The 25406-nt window shown below is 42.2% G+C and overlaps 1 protein-coding gene across 3 annotated transcripts; it reads left to right on the top strand.

Annotated features, from left to right (window-relative positions):
* Nucleotides 1–564: 564 nt before the first annotated feature.
* On the top strand, nucleotides 565–23588 carry LOC105697628 (protein bark beetle). 3 transcript variants are annotated; one of them, XM_012421113.2, is made up of 28 exons: nucleotides 565–1690; nucleotides 9261–9421; nucleotides 9764–9957; nucleotides 10298–10472; nucleotides 10750–10919; nucleotides 10995–11233; nucleotides 11327–11576; nucleotides 11665–12050; nucleotides 12136–12788; nucleotides 12964–13414; nucleotides 13578–13968; nucleotides 14053–14480; nucleotides 14559–14804; nucleotides 14910–15853; nucleotides 15927–16384; nucleotides 16470–16666; nucleotides 16801–17199; nucleotides 17303–17580; nucleotides 17670–17923; nucleotides 18007–18218; nucleotides 18300–18424; nucleotides 18534–18764; nucleotides 18837–18962; nucleotides 19069–19095; nucleotides 19338–19596; nucleotides 19701–19902; nucleotides 19973–20220; nucleotides 20600–23588. In XM_012421113.2, the coding sequence occupies exons 1-28, from the start codon at nucleotides 1628–1630 to the stop codon at nucleotides 21350–21352; spliced, it is 8520 nt and encodes a 2839-aa protein (XP_012276536.1). In that variant the 5' UTR covers nucleotides 565–1627; the 3' UTR covers nucleotides 21353–23588. The 3 variants fall into 3 exon arrangements, with proteins under 3 accessions (XP_012276536.1, XP_012276534.1, XP_012276535.1); XM_012421111.2 differs by lacking the exon at nucleotides 565–1690 and adding an exon at nucleotides 1737–2281; XM_012421112.2 differs by lacking the exons at nucleotides 565–1690; nucleotides 19069–19095 and adding an exon at nucleotides 1738–2281.
* Nucleotides 23589–25406: the final 1818 nt, after the last annotated feature.

The raw sequence follows: 25406 nt of genomic DNA, 5'->3' as shown, positions 1-25406 counted from the left end.
TATTATCGTATATTACAAAAATCAAGTGATTTACAATATAGAATCGTGAAAAACGAGCAGCCATTCGTGGATTGACGTTTCCTTGCGTTTCCATGCAAGTCGAACCACCAATATTCCCCTGGCCGATCACGATGAGGTTGTTGCTCAACGACTACGTCTACATCGTACTTGAAATCCGGGATTTATCGGCAGTTAACGTTAATCGGTACAGAGGAATGACAGGTCCGTTGTTCAGTTCCGCCATCTAGCGGCTAGCGGCGGAACCTACTAGCCAGCGGACGCGTCGCCTTGGCAACGCTCGCGTTCAAACACCTGAAGTCTTCAGCCCTGGAGAACGCGCTTCAGGTGAACGCAACGACGCGCTGTCCCCAGGCGCTGTCTCGGCGTCGCGGCGGGGGGAGGCAGCGCGAGCGCAACGCTCACCTGTTTCACAACCTGCGTGACGTAGACGAGTCACGTGACCGCCTACGATACCCCTTTTCGAAAGCAGTCGTTCCTGCGACGAGGCGAAGCGAGCATCGGCCGGCAGCGCAACAGTTAAACCGCGCCCAACGGGGATGACGCCAGGCGTCGGCGCCGCAGTCCGTGCATCCTCGTGATACGCGTCTGCCATATTAATCCGTCCCTGGTTGTTCCCGAAGGGACGTTTCGTTGAAGCTCAGCCCGTGCGACGTCCGCCCTCTGGAGAACGCTGCGGCGCTCCCCGAACGATGCCCACCGCTACCATTTCTACTTAATACAAAAAACAGTACAAATTTTTATTTAGAGTCTTTAACCGAGAGATCGCCACAAGACATTAGTCAGTGCATCATAAGGATCTTCGAGGACCAAGAGCTGCGACGAAGACGATCCTGCGAGGAAATTCCTGCGACAGAAATTTAAATTCACGACACGCACATCCCGTAGAGGCTTCGGTGGAAGACGCTAAGAAGACGAGGTGAACCCCCAATGAGTTTTCTCTCCAAGTTATTTCGTTAAAGTGGTGGCCTATTGATAGTACGTATTTTGTGACGTAACAGTGGCGAGGATTTATGAGTTTCTGTTCGGTGTTACGCAGGTGAATGTTGTCGCGTCTGGAGGAGTCGGTACACCCGTCTTAAAAACCTGACGCCAAGAAGAAGCCCCGTGAAGTGAACGAAGGTTGGCTCGTTGGTGGTGCTGGGTAACTTGTCAGGTGATAGTGGAATAAAAGGACTTTTTTCACCGCTTACGATTTTATTCGTACCTCGAAGAGTGGTACCAAGAGAGTTCAATCGCGGGTCATCTCGCGGAGAATCGGATAATTCCCAGTGATTCGGTGTATCTTTTTTTCTTTGGCGGATCACAAATTTCGGATCAGCTGTTAATATTTTATTCCGCTCTTTGATGAGTTTTGGAGCCTAAAGACTTATGACATTTTAGTGAGTCGGAGTGATCGGAGAAGTTTTGGCGTAATGCCGAGGGATTCTTGGATGGTCGAAGCTTCGTGGGACGAGTCGCATCGGTGCAGGGTACCAAAACTCATAAATAAGTGGTCCAAGCTGAAGAACTGCGGGGTCAACGGAACGCACGCGTCAAGGAGTCATCTGATTCTCGGAGGAACTTTTTGACGCTCCTTTCGCAGTGCCAAACGAGATTCGCGGCATCGATGAAGCCGAGAGTTTCCTCCGGGCATTACCATAACGAGTCGGACGTGTCCGTGGAAGCGAAGGTGACCATCGGCTCTCATCTTTCGGCTCTGCGCTAAAACGGAGGCCCCTTGGGACCCTACTTAATTGCACTCTGTTGATTCAGGGCACTTAGCGATTGCGAGCGATAAGCGGTAATTAACCCAATTCTCTATCTACCGCAAATTCGATTAAGAGGCCACGAGACCGTCGATAAAGGAGATGCTGTTCATGGATTTTTCGATCTGATGTAACGCCGGCGGAAGCTGGGAGGAATTTGGAGAACGGATATCCACCCTACATGCAAAATGCGTGCAATATGCTCGATACTCGTGATCGCGTTGGGCATCTTCAGAGGACAGGCAGAGGATGATACGACGTTCCCGCCCTCGATTTATTACACAGAACCCGCGTTCGCCTCCACCTCCGAGGAGCACGATGTCAAGGGGTTCACCAAGCTGCCCGGAGGTCACATCACCCGGGGTCAGAGGTTACTCGAGAGGTCGAGGAGTCCCTATCTGCTGCGGGAAGACCTCTTTGTAGAGCAGGCTGGAGAACTCTTGGTTGAACCTGGAGTCGAGATCCGGTTCGCTCCCATGATCGGTATCACCGTTCGCGGCATTATTACTGCCCAGGTAATCAGGAGCCCTTTTCGATATCGATTGGATCTCGTAATTAAATCTTGGCTAAGGGATAATTTAGGGTACTTTTGTTTCCTTATCGTCTTACGTTCTCTTTTATTTCTTTTGGAAGCGGAATATTCAACAGGGTGGTGTATTATTTGAAAATTATTGAAAAATCCTGGCAGGTATCGATTTATTCGTTGCAATTGTAGATGAGTTCTAAAAATAATTGCAATTACGGCTTGTATTTTCATACAGTGTACTGCAATTGCCGCAACGTTAATGGTACCGCAGTGTCCTTCACACTGCGATCCACACTCGATGGGAGTAACTATGAACGATGAATGGTGGCATAGAACGAACACACGTTACTCGGTCGGAGTAGAAGCGTAGAATCGGTCAGCACGAAGGTTAAAAAATGCTGGAAACGCCGGAGAGGAGGCTGTAGTGTCCCTCGAAGAATGTTCTTTGTCCATCCGGAGAGAAGGAAAGAGAAGGATCGAATCGACAGGAGAGGGGCGGTTATGGAAAGAGAGAGGAAGAGCGATCAGGGCCCTGGGAATAGAGGGAGGAGAGAGAGAGAATGCTCGCGATTAAACCCCCTCCAACACTACTGCTCGCAAACCGGAATTTATGTCACAAGAATTTTACCGTTCCCTCGTTATGAATGGCAGGAAAGCTCCTAATTGCTGACACATCTCGGCATCGTGAAAACTCGAGTTTCGAGTAATTCCACTCAGGGTACGGTGACTTCCTTGGAATTCCTAAGTCCGTCGAAACGATCTATACGTAACATTTTAAAAATTCTTCACGATCAGTAATCGAAGATATTTTAACGAAATTTAGAGACCTCAATTATGCATACCTTGGCGGTGATTTTTTTTAAAGGTTTGACATGTTTGTAAATTTTTTAACCCGGTATCCCTCGTGTGGACTGAATTTTTTTCGCATGATTCATGTTATGAGATATTTAAAAAAGAAAAATTAAAAGAACCAATGTGAGGAATGAGCTAACAGTTTAAAGGCATTTTAAGCCGGGAAAAGACTTGGCCTCTGAATGCCGCGTTTCTTTACACGAAGGACTTTTCATTGTTAAGGGTGCGTGACTTCCCGACGTCGTAGCTATTGAAGGAGCATACATGTAGATACTTATGCATGTGCATGTGGGATATATACGTGATACCGATCTCAGGACGTAGCATCACCTACCTGCAACCTGTCTTCTAGAAAAACCCTGCCTTACCTGTCCGAGCCCTTCGGGTTTCCCTTATGGACACCACCCAGCCGTGTATTCTTTCACCGACTTGTGCGCTCCTCTTTATACGGACCTTGACAAATAGTTCCCACTAATTTCTGTGAAACCGGATGGTTTCAACCGTGTCAGAATCGATCATCAAAGCTACAAATAAGCAGTACTCGCAGGTTAGAAGAAGACATCGGGTGCGTCATAACTGATTCGTGAGAATTCATTAATATCGATTTAGTGATCATTTCTTGGCTCGGCAGAAATTGAGATTACAGTATTAGGGAGTAATAGGAAAAACTGTTTAATACAGATATTTTTAAAATTATAAATCGTATCATCTGAGATGAGTGCTCTGCTCTAGATTTTTTAGGCTATGAATGGCCTTCTCACCTGTGGTATATGTACTCATGAGACATATGCACCTGATGGACCTTATCGAAACCCGCCTATCTTATCACTGGCACGTGCCTGTTTCACACCATGAGTCGAGGAGAACTGTACTGACATACTCCCAACAATAAGCCATGATAACATCCTTTTCGTGATGCAACCATGCTCTTGGTGATTCCGTTGTATTCTTCGTATGAGCATATAGTTGTGCCCAATTTCGAAAATTATCCTGGTTATCGCGAACCGAAGACATCCATTACCTGAAAGCAGTGCTCGAATTAGTAATTGACTCTTTTCAGGGACATTTAGTAGAGACATTACGAATTTTTTGATGCAACTCCTGTTCAAAGAATTTCGGACTGTCATGCAATAATTGCAACACTGCTGACGAATGCAGGCGTTGGACATGAATCACACTTCGGCTAATGATTTGTACCGATGAGTCACGAGTTGTAAGAATGTCGGAGTAACGAGCGAAGAATAGGAAACGATTTTGCGAAAGATTTTCCCCAGGTTAGCCTTCCCCTTCTTCTGCATAAGTATTTTCCTGGACGTTCTTCGTTTAATTATCTATTGGAAATATAACGGAGAATATGATCTGAATCTTTCTTAATTATCTTTTTCTTCTCGCTCAGCTGTTATGCTTTCCGCCTCCCCTGCTAACGATTACAACTTCCTGTTTAAAAGATCGCATGGTTTACGATTCATGTATACAGAGCGGAGTTTCTACGAGAGTTTAATGAGAAATTAAAAATCGAAAAAAATTAGCCAGAAAATAATTAATTTTTATGGCATTGTGTAATTTTCGCGTTATTTTGGGCCACTGACTTTTTGTCACTGAAATCGTCCTGCTCGAGTTAGAACTTCGCGAAAAGAACCATAATGCGTGCACAAGGAGGAGCTCGAAAGCGTGAAATAATAACACCGTGACATTCTGCCGTTATTCTGAGACTTGCCAGTACTGGGTACGCCGACATGTATCACGTGCATGTTTCTTGCACTCGAGCTGATACGTGGGTACCGAGAGCACCATGGCATAGAGAATACGTCTAAGTAACTTATGTATCTACGTCTTCCTGGTCTCATGGTGCGAGGCCTCCACGTGTTAAGATTCTATCGCCTGGGCTTCTTGTGCGAACCGTCTGCCGCACTTTTGCACATTGTCGGCATCTGCGAAGCATTGTTGCAATAATTAGTGAGAACCAAGCCATCGGGGAAAGGAGTCGACAAAAGGATGTCCTCGACCCCTGAGCACAGCTCTTACCAGCGATTTTATAATTAGAGATAAATCAAAGACCTTAAACATGTTATCATAATTTTGTTGATTTCATGAATAATTTTTTTTCTTAGGTAAGTCAGGGATATATTTGATCGAGGCCTCGGTTTGCAATTTTGTAAGTGTTGGTTGTATCAGTGGAGGACTTTGTTGAGCAAGAAATCGTTTGAAGCTCCGGTGGATCCTTTCTCGATCACGGTAGGATTCACTTGGAGTTCACCATAGCTCAGTGCCCCTTGAGGCGGTGCACTCTTGCGAGCACTTTACAGTTCACACTGCGATGCACTTCTGTAACACTATCGGCCAAAGATCCCGAGAAAAGTTGCAGCTGCATCGCTGCCATACATCTCGGAGCCCCGGAAGAATTCCACTTTCAAATGCCGATCCCAACATCGAGGAACTCGAAGTAACGACCCTAATTTCGCCTGGATTGCTGTACTCCGTTTTGCACGGTGCATCGTAAAAGTGACGTACTTAATTGGAGCATTACCACCGACGAGACGAGAGTCGAGATGCCTGGGATGCTGTTACACTTTCTTCAGAACATTCTACAATCATACGAAATGCGTATTTAATTTCCAAGTGAGCAAAAGGCTCTCTAGAACAATCGCAAACGAAAGTTCTTACCATTGTAGTATGTCCCTTTCTCGAGTTTTACTCCACGGTACAGTCAATTGAATGTACGTACGTTCTGTCAATTCCAATCTCTCCCTCGGGCCAATAATTCGAAGATTATATTTCTCCAGGGGATAGAAGCTCGAGTAATGCTATCACGGCAATCTCTCCTGAGTTTGTAATTGCATCCTCGGCATTAAGCATATTACATTTCTCTAATCGCAGATGGGGCGGAGATGCGTTCGGAATTTGACGATCTGAAATCCAATCCAGTCGGTAGTTGCGGTTTAAATATTAAAATATTTCCTCCGAAGCAGCTAATCGAGTTTCATCCCGCTTAACGTTCTCTGGTGCAATTACGAAATCCTCCATTTTTATTCTATTTTCCCATATTGGTAGGTCACGAACGGTACGTAATTTTTGTGCGCTTTCGAAGCAACTTCCTTCCCGTCTGACTCTTTAGAAACGGGCTCGGCGATTGAAAATAAAAAATCGAGAATTTCACTACCGATGTCTGATGGTTGTAGGCATAATGCTATTACGGCAGCACACAAGAGCGGTCACCCGAGATCCTGTATAAAATCGACGGGGTCCCTAGCCGGAAATGCCAGAAACACGTGAATGGGGTACTTATGGTACGCACCGTGCATAACGCTCTGGTAGCTATTGTACTTGGACAACTGCTTTAGAGCCTATACTTTAAACACCACGAATTATCGTGCAAAACGTTATCATTTTCGCCTGGAGGTTCTCTTCGAAAACGTAACATTTTTTAAATTAAATGCCCCATGACGGTACATCCGATGACATTGTCTAGGGAAACTGTACTTCTTCCTTCCGGTGAGGCATTCCTCCATAAAGGAGAGCACGAAAGTTTACCTTAACTTATTATCCATCACGTCGAATTGATCGATCGATCGTTCGGTAGGTCACTCGATATCTCCCCTAAAATCCAAGAAAGGCTTCCAACTTCCTGTGCCGAGCTGTACTCCTTGATGAAGAGCGATAACCAGGACTTCCTTCCTGTGGACTGTCGCTTTACCTAATTATTATTCAACGTTTCTATCGTTGTGTGGATACCTCCGCCATTGCTTAACTAGAAATTTTCGATCGATCGATATGTCGTTAAATCTGCAGGGCAATAACTCTCGAGGACCGAAGTTCTGAGATTTCATCAGTATTCCTGAAGCGAAACTTCTTTGCTTCACGGCATACGCGTACTACTTCCAGCTAAGAGTTTCGGGCCACTGATCTTTACGGTCAGAAGAAGAATACAGGCTCCATTACACCGAGTGCTTCTTTTCACCTCAACGGTAATCGTAAAACCGTTTTTTAAGCCTCCGCCGACGAGGAGAGTTGTCATTGCTCGGTTTAAACCTGGAAGAGCTCCGCTAAAAATGAGATACGATTTTTAATTAAAAATTGTTAGACCTTGCGCTCCAATAAATGTTCTCAAGTCCACGAAGACTTTAAAAACGTTATGGCAAACGGAATAATTTATTGAAATGAAAATACTTGCTTTCTGTTTGTACAAAACATTGAGACCGACAATCGCTTGATTGCCTGGGGGATAAGTGGGTGAAAGTTGACGAAAATAAGGCTCTAGACTTCGGCCACATTTAATTGCATTTGACCGAATGAATGACCCTCGGAAGTGCGCCGATTACGTGGGCGCTGCAAGTGTTCTTGTACATGTGACTTTATTTTTTTATTTTTTTATCTTCGAGCTACCCCTACCGATTAAATAGGATTCTTGTGATTAACCGGGTTAAATTGACCGAAGTGGACGAAGTCTCCGTTCTCAATTTCCTCGTTAGCTCGTCGGGCTTAATTGTGCCACCTTGCCGATTTTCTGTATCTGCTGTTTTAACGCGATTAAACCACTTTCAACGGCATTACTTAACGAATTACTGCTCGTGGTTGTAAGTCGCTCGTGCCGGCGGAAGATCCAACTGGCGACTCTAATTTGTCCATTAACAATGGGAAGTGGTCTGCAAGAATGAATGGGTGAATCAACCCGGTCGCCTCCGCGATACTCTGCAGGTCATGGATCAATGAAGAGTTTTTGCCCTAAGTTAACCTATGGCTTTAACTAATCCCATCTTCCAGGCCCTAAACGAAATCCCTACACGGGACGTTAATTTTACCGTCAATAATTCCCTACAATTTCTCGATTATTTTCCAATTCCATGCTCCGCCGCGTTTAAAATTACTCGGTCGTGAATAACTTGTAGAACGAGAGTCTCAATTTCTGGCCCAATTCATTGGATTTGTCCTCAAAGCCGTTTCGCATAAACCGAGCTAAGAAATCGTACGTTGCGAGGAATGTTTGTGTCCCATTAAGGCCAAATTCGTCAAAGCTATTTGGCTAATTCATTGTCCTTTTCTATCGATTTCAAAGCGAAGAAGGTGGAACCGCCTTCGATTCAAGTAAAAAAGCCTGTAGAGTATTCTTTGTTGTACTGATTTTATCAGCTTTATCAGCGCGTATATGTTCATTCGGCGTTATCAGTTAACCGAGTCGTGATTCATACAAAAAGGAGACAAGAAATTGTTCCCAGGAAAAGTACCCTTCGGTTGCTTAAGAGATTTCCTTTTTATATGACGATTTGGTTTGGTTAGGTATTTTTTAAAATCACTTTCAGTTATTAAATTTAGCAACGAGCTTCTAGAAATTTACGGAGAGGATTAATATCCATTATGGTTAATACGTTTCCTTGTAATTCGGCTCGCAAGGATTTTCGACATTCTTAGAATTTCCTCTTGGATCCTTGTATGTGAAAAGGGTAATACGTTTACCGAGATTTATCCTTTGAATTCGGCCAATTAGATTTCCGTACGTCATGAGAATCCGCGCACTTGTTTTTATGTCACCGAGAGTATATATACACTTGTCGTACCCGAACTCGTAACACTCGAGTCTCAGTCATGGAATAGGTGAGTTTTTCCTACCAACTTTCTTCTTACTATTGGACTTTCTCCAAGTTCGCGCAATGAGTTTCCCCGTCATTCAAGAACCTGATTTTACATCACCGTACGATTATCTCGCGAATTTTGCAATGACTCGTTACATTTCCACCGACGTCCAATTTTCATTTCCTTTGCTCGCAAATAGAAATTGTGTATACCCAAGGAAACAGCGTTTATTAAAAAATGGACTCTTGGAATTCAAGGAGAATCCACTGTGCCTTTAATAATTATTTCTCGTTTAAAATCGAGGTATAGATTTTTTAAGTATTATCCCAAATCAATCGCGAATTCGTTGGAGGTCGAAGATAAATACGATTCGTGACCATAATTCATTCGATCACTGTCCTGGTTGTCTTATTCCTTCCATTATTCTCCATTGCCTCGCATTACGGCCAATTATTCGTATTACTTCATTATTCATAATCTAACTTTTTCGCATTATCGGTAATTGGAGTAAATTTCCAATCGTCCTAACGTTGAATTATTACTTTCAGGGGGAACAAGATAAGCCGATAATTTTGACGAGTTCGGAGACTCCGTCCGGTCAGCCGGAGCCACGGTCAATTCGTCTGGTCGATGGTCCAAGTCCTTTAGAAGGCCGATTGCAGCTTCTTCATCAGGGGGAATGGCGATCAGTGTGTAGCAACTCGAGAAAGTAAGTAACCTACGGACTTATAAGAAAAGCGTACAACTTGTTTTAGAAATCTGTGCTGAGAAAAGACTATCATTGAGCCAAAGAAATATTTTCTTAATTCAAGGAATAATTATTTGACTCGGATGAGCTCGACTAAATCGGATGCAACATTTATTAGGAATTATATAACAATTTATTTGAGTAAAATTATTATTCTTGGAAGTAAAGAAAAATGAGGATAAAACTCAAATCAGAGTTTACAAGAGGCCGTTGTTATTTTTTTTGTTAGCAATAATTTAATAATAATTTAGCGAGCATTATTTTTAGTTCTCCATTTAAATGTGCGGTGTGACGTTTTTTCAGCTGGACTCGAGCGGACTTGGAGACGGCATGCAGAGAGCTGGGTCTTCAAGGAGGTCGTTGGTGGGGCTGGGTGGATCGGCAATGGCCAGCACGGCCTCGACTACTCTACGAGCAACCGCAATGTCGAGGCACCGAGTCTTCTCTGCAACGTTGCGACCAGTGGTCTAGCAGGCAACTCGGTGCAGGAGTATGCGGTAAATTTCTCATAATTTAAACCAAATGAAATCCAGAGGTCCAAAACCGATAATCGGGGCAGACTATCTGGCCCGGATTATCAGGGATGAATGTACTAGGAAATGATTGATAATAAAGCCCTCAAATATTTATGGAAGATAGGGTATGTAGGTGAATGGAGACGGCGAGCGAAATGGGATATTCCGTGTTATCCACGGTGAGGTCATAGATTTTATGAAGTACATCTTGTAGAATGTAATCTTGAGGGTTTAGTTGCTGGGGATTGTGGACGGATTTTTTTTTCAGAATCAAATTTAATGTTTAAAACTGAGATTCTCATTCGGGGCGATTTGATTTCAGATTACCATCCGGATATAGGAATTTCGTGTTCCCCTCGTCATGACGGTGCGACGCAGGCAATTAAACACTGGCGTGGTATCAGGTTTGAAGGGGCGCTTTATGATAAGCCCTTGACGCAGGAAAACACCCTCTATGTGCGCAGATCCAAATCGATCCTTCGGCACGTCGAAATCAAGTAATTACGCCTTCTCCTTCTGTCTGCTGTCTCAGTGCCATAAGATTGCACGTTATATTCTTTACTTTCTGATTTATTGATGTACCGCAAAGATTTGAGATTGCGTGTCAGGCGAGCCTTGACGTCTGGTGTTGCTTTACATCGTGTTCTTGGAGTGTTAATAAGGGATGAGTGAAAGTAAAAAAGGAAAATATCAATGATAAGAGTCGAGGATTCTTTCTCGCCTATTTCTGTTCGAGGTAATGTTATTTTTGATTTCTTGAAATAATTATTTCAGGTACGCTGGTACAGGAAGAGACTTCAATGTTACTTCTGCCCTGCACGTCGAAGGAGTGCCGCCTCGTATGGAGTCGTTGTCAATTCTTCATTCATCTTTTACTGGACTTAATGTCACCGTTCCCGATGGCCCGGTAGTCATCAAGAATTGCACCATCCGTAGTAATAAAGGTAAGTCCTGTCTCGGATATTTAATGTCTCGATACCCGCGCGGTACTTTATACAGATTTCATTTTTTTTTTCTAGGCTACGGAATTTACGTGAACAGCTCGACCGGGCTAACGCATATTGATAATTGTTTGGTACTGGATAATGGTGCTGATGGAATTAAATACGTCCATCACGACGAGAGGCCGAACGACAAGCTTGACCGGACGGATGTCTTCGACTTATGTACATTCCCCACAACTACAAGTCAGATTTTTCCGATCACGATATCTATGGAGCAGAGCAAGTATGCGCCAAACCCGAAACGTTGTCCCCAGGTGAGTCAATCACGAGATAAGATTTTAATAAATAAGAAGACTTAAATCTTTTCAAAAAATCGGGATCGTGATCTAATTTTTCTCTCGTTTCAGCATATTTTCACCAGACCGGGGCATGTCTTGACTTTGCATTTTCTAGAAATGACGACGGATAGGAACGACAGTGCCCTCTTCGAGGTTTACGATGGAATGAGTAGTGCTGAGAAATTGTTGGGCAGGGTGAAGGTCAGGAATAATACACTCCCCCAAAGTGTAACAACGACCAGGCAAAATTTATATATAAAATTCACGGCAGAACCAAGGACCCAGATGATTGCTTTCATTAGGATATCTTCTGGCTATAGTAAGCATTAACGATAAAAATTAAAGTCGCGAATATATCGTTTTTACAAAATATAATTCATTTATATCATAATAAAAAATTATTCCAGGAAAGACGTACGACTTGAACGTCACGAGAAGTACCATAGCCGATAACAATGGTCGCGGAATTGCGGCGGAAAAATTGCGATCTGCACTTCACATACATGATACATCGGTGTCGAACAACAACCACGTAGGTGGTGTTCATGTAACTGGTGGTGCTTTGGATGTGAATATTACAGAAAGCCGTATTTCCTTCAATCGAGGAGATGGTGTGAACGTTACTGTGACCGGAGGCAGCAGGAATATTTCCAGGAGCAGTATTTCTTCCAATTTAGGCTACGGATTTTCCGTGTGGTTAAATGACAGTTCTTACACGGAATATATACATTTTAATCAGACCACCGTGGTGGAGTACTCGGAAATATTCAGAAACAAAGACATCGGGGTCTTGGTGAGTACCAAAATACATCGATTTTCAGTATTATAAAATCTTATGTGAAAAAAAAAGTGCAACTCGTTTTCATTCATATTTTCAGGTGGGCAATTCCACGGGCAAATCATATGTGAACATAACCGGAAATTGGTTCAACAGTAGCACAGAAACAGCCGTGCAAGTTGAATCTAGTTGGAGGTACAACGAAGGTCTTTTGAAATTACAAGTTGGTCACAACGTATTCGTTCAAAATGCAAAATTGGGCCTCAAATTGAGTCCTGCTTTGAACATAAATGGATGTATAGAGTACAATCATTTCCGAGAGCACACTTACGGCGGGATATTAATTAAAAATCCATTGTTCGAAGAGTTCAATGTCCTTCCGACTGATATAGTGATACAACACAATGAATTTTACGACAATCGAGGAGTATATGTGGTCAGCATTGGATTGTCGCCGTATAGCGATGTTCAGAAATTGTTATTTACGAGGAACTTTTTACGAGACAATCACATCAAGGAGCCATTTGATAATGGAGATATCCAAGGGTCCAGATTGATTCCAAGGTCTCGAGTAGCTGCCGCCGTGGTCGTCTCATCCAGCAACGTTCGCGTTTTTCGAAATATTTTGCACAATTTGGAGTCGCAATACGAAATTGGATCGCACCTCGAGGACCAGAGTAAAGTGATAAACTGCACTTACAACTGGTTGGGATTTGCCGAGGAGCAGAAAATAATCGAGAGGTTGTTCCACAGGTGAGGTGTCACTGTTTTACTCTATTTGTATTAAAAAATCGACATTATTAAGAGCGGATTAGGTAATTTCCCACTTTTTGAAATTTAGAAGATAACTTTATAAGATTTTCTGATTTAGGAATGTAATGTATTAAGTTTGAAATTTAATGAACAATTACGATATTTCGATTTTCAGGAAGGACCGATACAATCTTGCCAAGATAGAATATTTACCGTATTTGTTGCACAGCAGCAATCCAGGAGCAAATACCATAATTTCGAATCCCACCTTCGTTCCGCAATTTAACGTGCCAGGAACAAATTTCGTTGGCGGAGAAGTAGACGGCTGGGAGACCTTATCTGCTGGGGAGTACATCGTTCAGCGGGACATTAACATAAGGCCAGGAGGGAAGCTAACGCTTCAACCAGGTGTAACATTAAGATTTCCACCTGCGGTTGGTATGATGGTCGCCGGAAAATTGGACGCTCAAGGAAAGGGGCCCAGCAACATTTTGCTGACTCTCAAGGAAGAAATCGTACTTGAGCCAGACAACGAGACACTGATAGAAGTGTCGATGTTGGATGACATGAACTCTGTACCAGTAAGACTTCTGGGTGGAAAAACGAACCTAGAAGGAAGATTGCAGGTGATTGGACAAATTCTTTTTAAACACCTTTCAAATAGGAGGAAACTAGAGAATAAATTATTCCGTCAGTAAATTTGCAAAGTCCTTTTTAAAGTGCTCTCAGGATTTCTTTAGCCATCAGGCATCTTTTTACCTCAAACCTTGACAAATGTTTAACTTTCAGGTGAGAATCGGCGAGAGATGGGGAACCGTTTGCAATTATGGATGGACCATTCGCGACGCTGCGTTGGTTTGTCATCAGTTAGGATTGACGTTAGATCCGGACAACTGGTTCATGGAAAGGTCCCAAATCCCAAATGCTGGAACAAACGAGGACATTATGCTCAGCAACGTTCAGTGCTCCGACGACGACATTGATGTCTCTAAATGTCGTGCCGAGTCCCAGGGCGAGTTTGAGAATTCGTGCACCCACGAAAATGATGTTGGCGTGAGGTGTTCCGAGGCAGCTTGGGCTGGACTAAGGCTGGGACCTTTGGCTCAGAGAAGCGACCTTCAATATGTAACTATCGAGAGAGCTGGCCTCCTTGATTACACGACGAATTCCTTCAAGCCAGGTAAATATCCAATGATTTGAAAATCCACCATCCCTCCAACATTTCCACATCCTATTACTTAATTCCGTTGCCATCGGCTTTCAGCATTGCAGATCGATTTTGCTCGCCACTCCCTGGAGGGTGTGAAAGTGGTGAACAATTTGCAAGACGGCCTGGGGATCTTGTACTCCGATATTTATTCCGCCGACGCGGTCAACACGGTCAGAAACAGCGAGTTCTCCAACAATCGAGGCAGTGGCATCAGCTTCAAGCAGCTCGGCTTGCGAATATTCAACGCAAGGATCGAGAATAACAAAGTGGCAGGTGTCAGACATAATCCTGCGTTCTCTGCGGTCCAGCAGAGAGAATTTGCAGGATGGTTCGTTAGGTCGCCTGATATGACTGTCGACAGTCCCTACAATCCCATTATCATACCGAACGACAGCAGAGATATCGAGCTCGCTGTCGGCGAGACCAAGTATCTCGTCACTGCCAAGATCCAGGAGAACGTAGAGAAGTTTATAAATATTCGAGTGAGTGTTTGGATTTCTTTTTTATTATTCCCTAAATCTCTCGCTGAATTCGAACTAATGGCCTATTTATCATTACAGTGTACCCCAGGATACGTCGTAGGAATTCAACTTTTGAATCCGATCCATAATCGGAGCACGGAGCAAATTATTTTACATGATTCCCAGCATATTAATCGCAAAGGCAACGTCTGGAACGTTAAAAGAGATCTGACCGTCTTCCCAGTTGCATCCAGCTCTTTCGTGGTTATATTCGAGTATCGCAGCGGAAATAATGCGCTTGGCGGTACCGTCATGGTTCTTACTGCTCTCCCAGCGCCGATTCAGGTATTGTTTTTTTAACATATACAGCTCACTAGGAATATTGAAAAGCCAAATAGCACCTATTTTATTATTTCCTGGGGAGTTAATCAAGTTACTAATTAATTTCAGGACGTTCGTAACAGAATCGTTAAAGGCCCGGTTCCCACGTTATTGATGTCGGCCACAAAAATTCGAAGCAACCGGAAAGGAATATTGGCTTCGTATTACAATCGTTATTTGAACGAGCTAGGCGATCATTTCTTACGAAAAGCCAACGAGTCTATAAAATTAATCAACTGTGAGATTTCTCACAACGTCGAGGAAGCGATTTACGTTCTCTCGCCGCATTGGAACGTGTTCGAGTTGAACATATCCGAGATTGCAATTCATGTTAACAACACCTTGATCACTGATAATGGCAAAGGTATCTTGCAATTCAGCCGCGATATGCGCCATTCGAATAATCTGTTTCATTGGGTGTTACAAGATAGCACCATCGAAAGAAACGAAGGTGGAGGTTTCGAAGTTTCCTTGCCGTATGTTTGGCAGTATAATGAAAATTTCACGCACTCGCTGTACTTTGGCAACAATACTTGGCAGAACAACGATCACTTTAGCTTCTTCGTGGACGGTCATTACGCCATCTTCAATATGTCCCATAATCGGTTCGACAGGAACCGCTGCAAGACAGGCTTAATTTCTATCCGTGGTATGGAGAAAAAAATGAAAATTAATAACAATAAAATCGAAAAAAATACCGGGACATACATGGTGGAATTTAAGGCTGACAGTCAGTCAGAAATTGTCGGTGACGTCGACGCGCACTTTTTTTACAACGAGATCAAGCAGAATAGCTACAGTCCGATTGTTGGTAGAGGTTCCCACCAAATATATAATACCCCGACTTACGTTGTCGGATTTCACGGCATTCAGAAGGTGCAAGTAAATAGGAATCTATTTGGAGAAAATTCGTTGGACTACGAGTTACTTGCTGGCATAAAAACGGCGAAGATTAATAACGAGGTCGACGTCTCCGAAAACTGGTGGGGCACTGACAACGACTCTATGATTAGGTAAATTCGGAAGTTTATATTTTATATTTTATCAGATTAGAATAAGGTAATGCAATTGTCATTTTTTTTACAGGCAAAGAATTTTTGACTTTGATGACTGGAACGATCACGCGGTGGCTAACTTTAGACCTTACTTGATCAGCGACGATTTATATGCCTCTATTTCGGCATCCTGGGAATTACCCTCAAAAGTAGATTTGGATAATCTTGGTGGACGCATCACAGAAAGCATTTCCTTATATGCCAGACCGACTCCATATATTGTCCGATCCGACATTACCGTCATGCCGGAAGCTACTTTACATATCTATCCAGATGTTGTTATGGAGTTTGCTCCCAATGTTGGAATATTGGTCTTGGGCACCTTAAAAGCCGTCGGGGCTTATGGATATGAAATTATTATGAGACCATTAAGTCCAGAATATGCTTCGAGTCCAAAACCTGTCGCCAAAAGAGGCTTGGAAATTAATTCTCATTTAGAAACCATCCGACTGTGCACGGAAGGAAACTGTACTTCTTCGCGCAATGAAGGTATGTTTTAAAAATATTCGTTTATTTAGGAATTATTTAATATACAAAAGATTTGTCGTGTATGGATGGAGATTAATTTTTGCAGGATTTCTGGAATTCTTCAACCAAACGACCTTACAATGGATTCCGCTCTGCGATCGGAGATTTACGGAAAGAAATGCACAAGTTGTGTGTCGTCAGTTAGGATATGACCCTTTGAATGTTTATGTATCTCATGATCGTAGATACGAACTGCATCCAGGCTCGTTAACGCGCATTTGGTCCTGGCCAGAACCTTTACAAGTAAGGATATATAAACCAATGGAAGATTCTAAGTTTGTACAAATTTCTCAGAAAATGTGTCCTATTAGAACTCAGGATGTCATAATTTATTAATCGAGTAATTATCTTCTAAATGTGACTTTCATTAATTTCAGTGTTCCGGCAACGAGGACAGACTCGAAGATTGCCAAATTAGACTGAATGGTCAACTCTTTGGACACCGATATGATTGCCCGTGGGATGGAAAATTTGTTTTCGTACACTGTGGGGAAAGAAATTTAGACATGTCTTACGACTACTGGGGAGGCATTCGCATAGCGAACAGCGAATTTGAACATCATCTTTATGAACATCGGATCCATGATGTAGTCACTCACGAAACAGTACGGCGAGTGGAATCTGTATTGAAATTTATTAACATTACTGGGGCTGGAATCTTACACAATGAAAAATCAGCAGCGATTCAGTCGATTATGAAATCACCTGTAGTCGTACAAGTTAACGTCAGTCGGAGTGCTTATCATGGGATTAACGTGGTATCACCGACACATACGGTAATTAAATCATTAATTTCTTTAGTCTTATCAACAGTGAAATATATAAAAATAAGTTAGTATTTTATTCGGTTAAAATTATAGTAAACATAATTTCTGACAGGTCGAATTGTTGTATAATAACATCAATGATGTGCTTGGCAATGGAGTCAATTTACTTTCGTTAACTGGCGAAGGTCGCGAAGCTGAAGAAAGTTCTTTTTCACCACTGAAGGACTTGAATATACCGTACCACTTGTTCAGTATGGTCCACATTTGTGATACTTCGAAAGAAATCGTAATCGAAGAACGAGTGTTAGTATATTATAAATATGATAACAATCCCGTTAATTGTGTCAAGATATTCAGGAGTGCTTACAGAGCCAAGCCGTTTGGATTCCGGTAAGTTCATTTATTAATGTACAGTACATTGTCTCGGTAACATTTTGGTAGTTAAATATGGTTTATATTAAATTGTCTATTTATTACAGGCTGTTACAGTTTAATTTATTTAATTCTACTGGGAACCCAGGTCGTGCCGATGGCATTACCCTCTACGATGGTGATATTTATAACGTCACGGCCAGGAAAATAGGACACTTGGAATTTGATAGTCCGTATGAAAAAAAATTGTTTAAGACTCAGGGACCTAGTCTCAGTGTCAGGCTGTTTGCAAATGGTGCGAGCAACGTTCATGGATTTATAGCAGAAGTGGTTACCTTACCGATTTCTGCGATTGGATTTAGTAAGTTCGATTAAATAATTCAAATTTAATTCCTAACAGCCGTTTCCAACAAATATTTAAAATAATTAGCATGTATATTTCAGATCGTGACGTTCAACATAATGTGTCGTATTCTTCAATAAGAAATTGTCGGGAAGGTGCCTTAAGATATGCAAGTGCAGGCGAAGTTAATGCCATTATTACAGTGGAACGCGATCAATTTACCAATAATTGCGAAAAGTTGTACGGAAACTTTTCCACCTGCAAGTCTGCCGTTTGGTTAGACGTACAAAATACGCAGTCGTTGTATTTCCGAGTACGTCATTTTACATTCAACCTTCATACCTGAATTTTAATTAAATGACCATTTAAATATTTTTTTTTTCATTATTTGTAGAATAATTTAATCAGAGGAAACCAAGGCGGACTTTCAATTCGAGCCGATTCGAGAGGATCCGCGACTTCGTTGAAAGGATGGATTCACAATAATCTATTCACTGAAAATTCTAACAAGCCGGCATTGTAAGTTGTAAATTGTTATTTTCCCCGCAATTACAATTATTTGACGATTCATTTGTATGGGTCTTGAATATCTTTTTTATACACGTCTTTCATTTTTCCATGAGTTTAGATACGTCGAAGGACGGCATAGCAGCCCTTATCAAGAAGTGACTATATTCAGAAATTACTTCACCAAGAACAATGCACCTTACGATAACAATATCGTTCTTAAGCAAGTAGTCAGTAACATGACCCTGAATTACTTGCATGGAAATCTGGGAATGCACCTTCTCGAAATTTCAGGATTCGAAAGAGTCCGCCTTCCTATTTATCAGACCACATCTCATAACGGATTTTATAAGTGAGTTTCGTTGTCAGGAGACATGAATGGCTGTTCAGAAATTATTATTCATAACGCGTCTATTATTTACAGAAATTATGCAGTTGACAGACAAGGCCGCAGCACGATAATTGCTGGAACACCAGGTCAACAATACGTTGACAATGTCTTCTTCAATCCAGATAATGATTACGAAATATTGACTGTCAACCGATCCAGGTGAGTAAACAACAGTCGTGTACATTTCCAAGCCTCCTGGTTCTTTTAATTTACACCTTTTTAATTTCATATACCGTATCGCATGTGCATATTTAAAAATATTCAGCGTTGTCGGCACGGAATGGTACAATAAGTAAGTACACAAGTACCGCACCTTTGTACTTGCTGTGTTCAATGCTTTAGAGCTCAATAGTGTCGTCCTAATCTTGTTTACACCTTGTACGTCCAAAAATCGTATTTAATAAGCTTCTCTAAATTTAGTACATTTAACATTGAGAACGCCACTCGTAACGCTGATTGTGCATATTTGTCTACTAAATTTCTAATTATAGCCATAATATAAATATTATATTTTCTTTTTTTTTTCTCTAACAGTCAACTGGAATTGTGGAGATCCCACGTGGATGCCCGACATAACTGGTGGGGATATAATAGAACATTGGCCGTAGCAGGAAGAATCCGCGATCGAGGAGATTCCCCGGAATTACTGCAAGTTGATTATCAACCGTATCATATGAATAATAAATCCGTGTTAAGCGGAAAATGCCCACCTGCGTGGGACCTCGTTGGCGACACGTGCTACATATTTATAGGAGCACCTATGGACTTTTTCAGTGCACGAGAATTTTGTCGCGTAAGAAATTCCACGTCTTATGATTACTTATTAACACTGACTGATACAAAAGTCGATTTATTAAATTACACATGAGGGTTGATTTTTTTAATTTACTCATTCAGTCTGCCAATGCGTCAATGCCCTTCATAATGGGCGATTATTTGGAGCTATGGAAATTTCTGCGTAAGCAGCAGCAACGTTTTGACTACTCGGAGCGTGTTTGGGTACAACAACTCGAACGTGTAGATCAATGCACCATGTTTACATATCAGACCATCGAGGTCGATTATTGCGATCAGCCGAATCCTTTCATCTGCGAGATTGGTAAGTAAAATGTTAATTCTCGCAGCGAGACTTAATTTGAAAATGAATACAATGAAACGTACTTCCTCAGATCCTCGAGTCCACATAGATCCATTGTCCTGGCGAAAAGACATCGTCGCTGTCGGGGTATTAGGGGCCATCGGTGTGGCCTTGGCTCTTTTAGCAGCAGCAATCGGTTTATGGGTTTCCAAATCTAAGAGAAGAAGATTAGAACGATTAGAAAGAAGAAACTCTATTCGGCAATCCTTGCACTCCCTGCGATCAGTGGGGTCGACTTCCGGCTTCACGGAATTAGCTTACCGAAGGAAACCTATCCCGGTAAGTCTTACATAAAAAGAATCTTCAATTAATTTTAATACCACCTCCGCTTTCTGACGTAACTCAAACCTACATCTACATATGACTAACCACTTTCGGAATTCGTAGTACATGTCACTAATTCATCATAAATCCCATACGCGGCCAAAGCGAGAAAAAAGAGTGGTCCTGGTACCACCGCTGCAGGTTAGACGATTGTAAATACCCGCCAGAGTAGAGTGGTAGCGTTAAATGGCACTGATAATTACGCTTCAGCTTCTAAAACGTCCATATTTGGACCTTTTGCTTGCATCGTTCCGTTCAGTGAAATGTCTTTATAATGTCTAATTTATTGACGGGCCCCGAAAAAGTTTAGTCTCACATTGATATCTCTTTTCAGACCAAACAGTCCACCGACACCCTGAATTCGAAGTCCTTGGACTACAAGAAGATGATGAACGGAGGTAGCTTGGACTCCATGGACAAGTCTCAGCTGAACTCGTCCATGGAGGACAACCAGAGCTACGACGTCTACGAGGCCCACAATCCTCGTTACTCCCCCAGCACGAGTGACTTCAAGACCTCCGATCATCGCTACCCAAGTAGTCAGCCAGATAGTCAGCCCTACGATTTAGCTTACCGAAACGAGGGTTTCAGAAACCACTCGACCTTCACCTCAAGAAACAACAGCAACTGGCCCTCGGAGGCTAACAGCGAAGTGGCCCCTGAAGACAGTCCCAAGGACCCGATGAACGAAGCTTACCTTCACAACGCCTCCACCTTGCCCCTGAACTCCAGCTTAGCCTTGACCGACTCTATAACGGAGTTGAAACGGGACATTGAAGTGACACCTACGTACCCGCCCATGGAGTACGATGGATACGACGCTACATTACTCACTCCGGGATCTGAACCTGTACCCGAGTACTTCAGTCCTCCGCTTCCTCATCCTTATTACTACGAAGAGAGGCCGAGGAGCGAAGCTCTCCTGGAGACCAACCTGGACACCGCCGAAGAAAAGCCTCTTAGGTCGAAAAGCGAAGCTCTCCTCGAGACGAACTTCGATGTGTTCTTGCCTAACGAACCCACAGAGCTCACTCAGCTTTCAGCCACGGCGAGGAGTAAGAGCCAGCCCTTGGAAACTGCCATGTAAAATCTCGATCTTGAATTCTTTTTGTTAAGAATTTTCGTTTGTAAATGTCGTTTAGAATCCTGACTAGAGATTTACCACCAAGAGAAGGTGGTTCCAAAGCTTGATAATAGTGGCACCGTCGTGAGGCATACATCTAATGTCTCTGTCCTTTGATTATTTTTCTTGACTTACCGTGACAATCGAACGGTCCATTTCTAGATCATCGTGATCGTAGCTCAGTTTTCACGTATTATATTTTTCAAGCTCATATTTTTTTTTCCCTCGTTTAGTTAGTAGTTCGTTATACCACCGATCTCACCATCTGTACATAATCTTGTTCCCCCTATTCCACGACTGTGACGGTCCTATGCCTTAATGTAAATTGGACAAGCACGTCTGCGCAAAATGTGAATGTAATTGAGGAAAGGAGAGCAAGATGACTTATGCCTCCTTGTATGGAATATTTTGTTAAGAGATTTTGATATATCATGGAATCAGGCATATCGAGTGTTAGTATGTATGTATAATTCACACGATCGAGGTCAACTCGAGATAACTTCGAATGGGGAACGAGTTTCTAGCAACTCCCGACAATTTAACTGCAATTACAATGTTACTCTATGCGGCAGTTACACATCGATGCATTGCTTTCACAAAACTCATACGATCTCACCTAAGGTTCATATTCCTGTGACTTTGTGCCTGGAATATGGACCTTAGAGCAAACTACGACGAGTCGACAAGCCCCTCAACCGTTCACGTGTATTTATTATTAATTATTAAATGGTATGCGTTGTCCCATAAAAATGGAGACCGAGGGAAGAGAGAGGCACGCGCGCGGTGGTACGTTTTACAATTGTTTCGCACTCGCGCGAACACTTTGCGATTAGACTTCAGCCCATTAGTTGTAAGTGCAGCAATAGAGATTCTCGGAAGTGTCCGCTAATTTACCTGAAACGTCGCATAAGAGATTCCTTTTTATATAAATATGTAAGATGTATATATATATATACACACAGTAGACGTAGGAGTAAGAAGTACCGTTTACTTTTTTTTTTAACGGGGACTCCCTTTCTTCACTCATTAGTCGCATCATTATAAACACCGATATTTGTGCATGTATTTCCGAGCGTTTTTTATCGCTACTCCGTATTAATGATAAGATATTGCAAGAGGATTCATAAGACACAGGAAGCCCATCGAAACGTTCGTCGTTTAAGAAGTAATTACACCCGCAGTAGGAATAAGAGTTGCTTTCGTTGCGTCGTCTGGTGTGGCCGGGCATCTGTAAATAGTTTATAAAATTAGATTATAGAATTATCATTTCATGAAGAATTCACGCCCTGAAGGATTTGTTCGGCGTGTCGGATGCGCCATTCGGGGCTAAATTAATGTTCCTCATTTGCGTTCTCCATCTCGGTACAGTTTACGTGCACGTGAGTAATCAGACTGAATAATTATATCAAATAGTTGATCGTTCGAGTACATGCTGTGAGTACTCAGCCGATGCGTTGCTTTTTCGCTTACGTGGATTTATTCTGTACGGACTAATTACAAATTAAGCTGCGGCAGCAATGTAACCATTTTTATGTCGTTGAAGGCTGCTATGGCAACATAAGATAATTGTTATATCCCGGGTGATAAGATCTGTATACATATAATGAAATCGCCCAATATCTATAAGTGAACGTACAGAATACTTATGTGTATATTTGTTTCACGTAGAAATGAAACACATACTATACACATGAAGTTTTAGTCTGCACGTTCTCTGTAATACGAGATCTTCTTTTCACCCGGTATTGTCGCTGCAGTTAAGTTTGCCATGACTTTAAAAAAAGGAACTTGATTGTACATTCGAAGTGACCCTGTAATTTATTTGAACAAACCGTAAGGGCACATCCGGCAAATTGAATGGCGTTCCTTCCGGGTGTTTCATTCTCTTTCGCTTACTTTATATATATATACAAATTTATATGTAATCACTGCCAACGATTTATCATCTACTGCCACTGTAGATAGGATCGTCATCATCGTCGTCGTCGTCTACATTGTTTAAATTGTGATATTACTCGCACTATGCGAGTATAATTCTACGGTAGAGTGTCTTAATGATAATGATAATTGAAGGAGGATCATCCACGGTGTACGAGTTGTAGAGTCTTAGAGTTAAAGATTCAGTAGATGTAACACCGCTTTTCTTGCGAAAGAAAAGGGCGCATTATGTTGTAATATATAAATTTTGACTTTGCATAAACACGTTGACTTGACTTCAATGCTGGAGACAATTTTAGAGGTGGATTATTGCCACGAAATTAAAAGTATAATAATTATCCCGGAGAGGTGAGTAATTCACGATTGTTGCAATACAACAATTACATAAAAAATATATCTTTGCGAATAAATATCCTCCTCTAAGTTCGTATCTGGCAATAAATTGTTTCAGTTGTGTCGTCCATTTATGAATGTTTCATGTCAGTCCCGTTAAATCCCTGTTCCATTTATCTACTTGTTAATTGTAAGTTTAAAATTGTCCGTCCATACATGTAAGTCCACATTTCGCAAATATTCGTCCTATCATGTCACGTATATTTCTTTTTTTACTTTTATATTGTATTGAAAATATACACCTATCAAGTACCAGACATGCAAAATAGAACTATTGGTAATTGCGGCAAGTACCACGGGAAATTCCTGTAATTAGAGTATACACGTGACTACATTGATTTATCTTCTGGTCCAGTTTCGGTAGGTTCATCTCTAAATTAATAAAATGTGTTAAAATAACGGTACAAAATATATATTTCCATACAGTTAAACCAAGCGGTAAACATAATGATAAAAAAAAATGTAACGGTTCTGTTGTAGCAACTTTATGGTTATAATTTATGTATAATAAAATGTCCGTTTGGATTCGTCCATTGTTGTGTTTCCAAGTGAACTGAAAACTTCATCCCATTCCTGAAACAATAGGACATTTCAGTCTTGAGGGATCCTTTCTTGTAATTCGGTAAAGAGATTAACAGTAGTGGAAGTCAGTGGGTAATTCAGATAAGCCTCGTGGCTTGCGATTTTCAAAACAATATTTAATACTGAGACAATTAGACAACTGTCCGTTAGTCTCCGGCACTCTCCGGCCCTCTGCGGCAACTCTCCGGTGCTCTACTACACTTAAGAACCCGCAACCGCACTGTACGGCCTTCGATACGGCTCGAAAACACTTGAAAAACGTGCGAAAATGATCGATAACGCTCGAAAATGCTAGTAGGGAAATGTAAAAAAAATCATACGCGAAATGACTCGGCTTATATCCGGGGGTAGGTAAGCCTCGGGAGGATTTCCGCAGTATTCGACTCTCACACATACTCGCCGAGTGTAGCGCTGAACGCACACATACTCAACGTCTTGACCCGTAGCTTGGCGCTTGGCTGGTTGGGACGCGCTAAGATTTCTAGGAGCGATCGCACTCACACAGATTCGCTGCATGAGGGTTCCGTACGCGACACCGACGCGTGCCCCAAAGCTCCGCATCACGTCGACTTTGAGGCAACAATGTACTTAATAGTAGTAGATAAGTAGATAAAGTCAAATGGAGCGTCACGAGTGTTCTTCCCTTACCGTCAAAAGCGAGCAGTGTCGGTAAGCGTAGGTAAGCCAACACCGTCAACTGCCGCATGGTATTATCATCACGAGTACGTAAGCCGCCAACGGCAACTGATAGATGGTACCGCCATCGCGAGTGCGCGAGCTCCTATCAGAAATTCGTTGCGCCGCCCTTGGGGGTAAAAAACGGTGAAAGCTAACGTACGAAATCAGAGGGCAGCACAGGATGCGATCGCACGATCCTGCCCGTAAGCAGTCTCCCAACTCATCTCTGATATTATAGCTGCAATGTGAGAGAAACTCAATCTTATGGAGGAATTTTTCGAAACCGTGATAATGTGACAATTGACAGGATTAAAAATGAAATAGTAACGGATGTCAGTACGCCGTTCCTCGTTAACGATTACTTATGTTATCTACATGTGATTTTAAATATGACATTTCGGAGCCTGGTGGTCTATCCCAAAACTGT

Source organism: Orussus abietinus, unplaced genomic scaffold (assembly GCF_000612105.2).
Source record: "Orussus abietinus isolate OABI.00-Male unplaced genomic scaffold, Oabi_2.0 scaffold39, whole genome shotgun sequence".
Classification (NCBI taxonomy): Eukaryota; Metazoa; Arthropoda; class Insecta; order Hymenoptera; family Orussidae; genus Orussus; species Orussus abietinus.
Note: the sequence above shows the minus strand (reverse complement) of the source record. Positions and strands in the feature narration are given on the sequence as shown.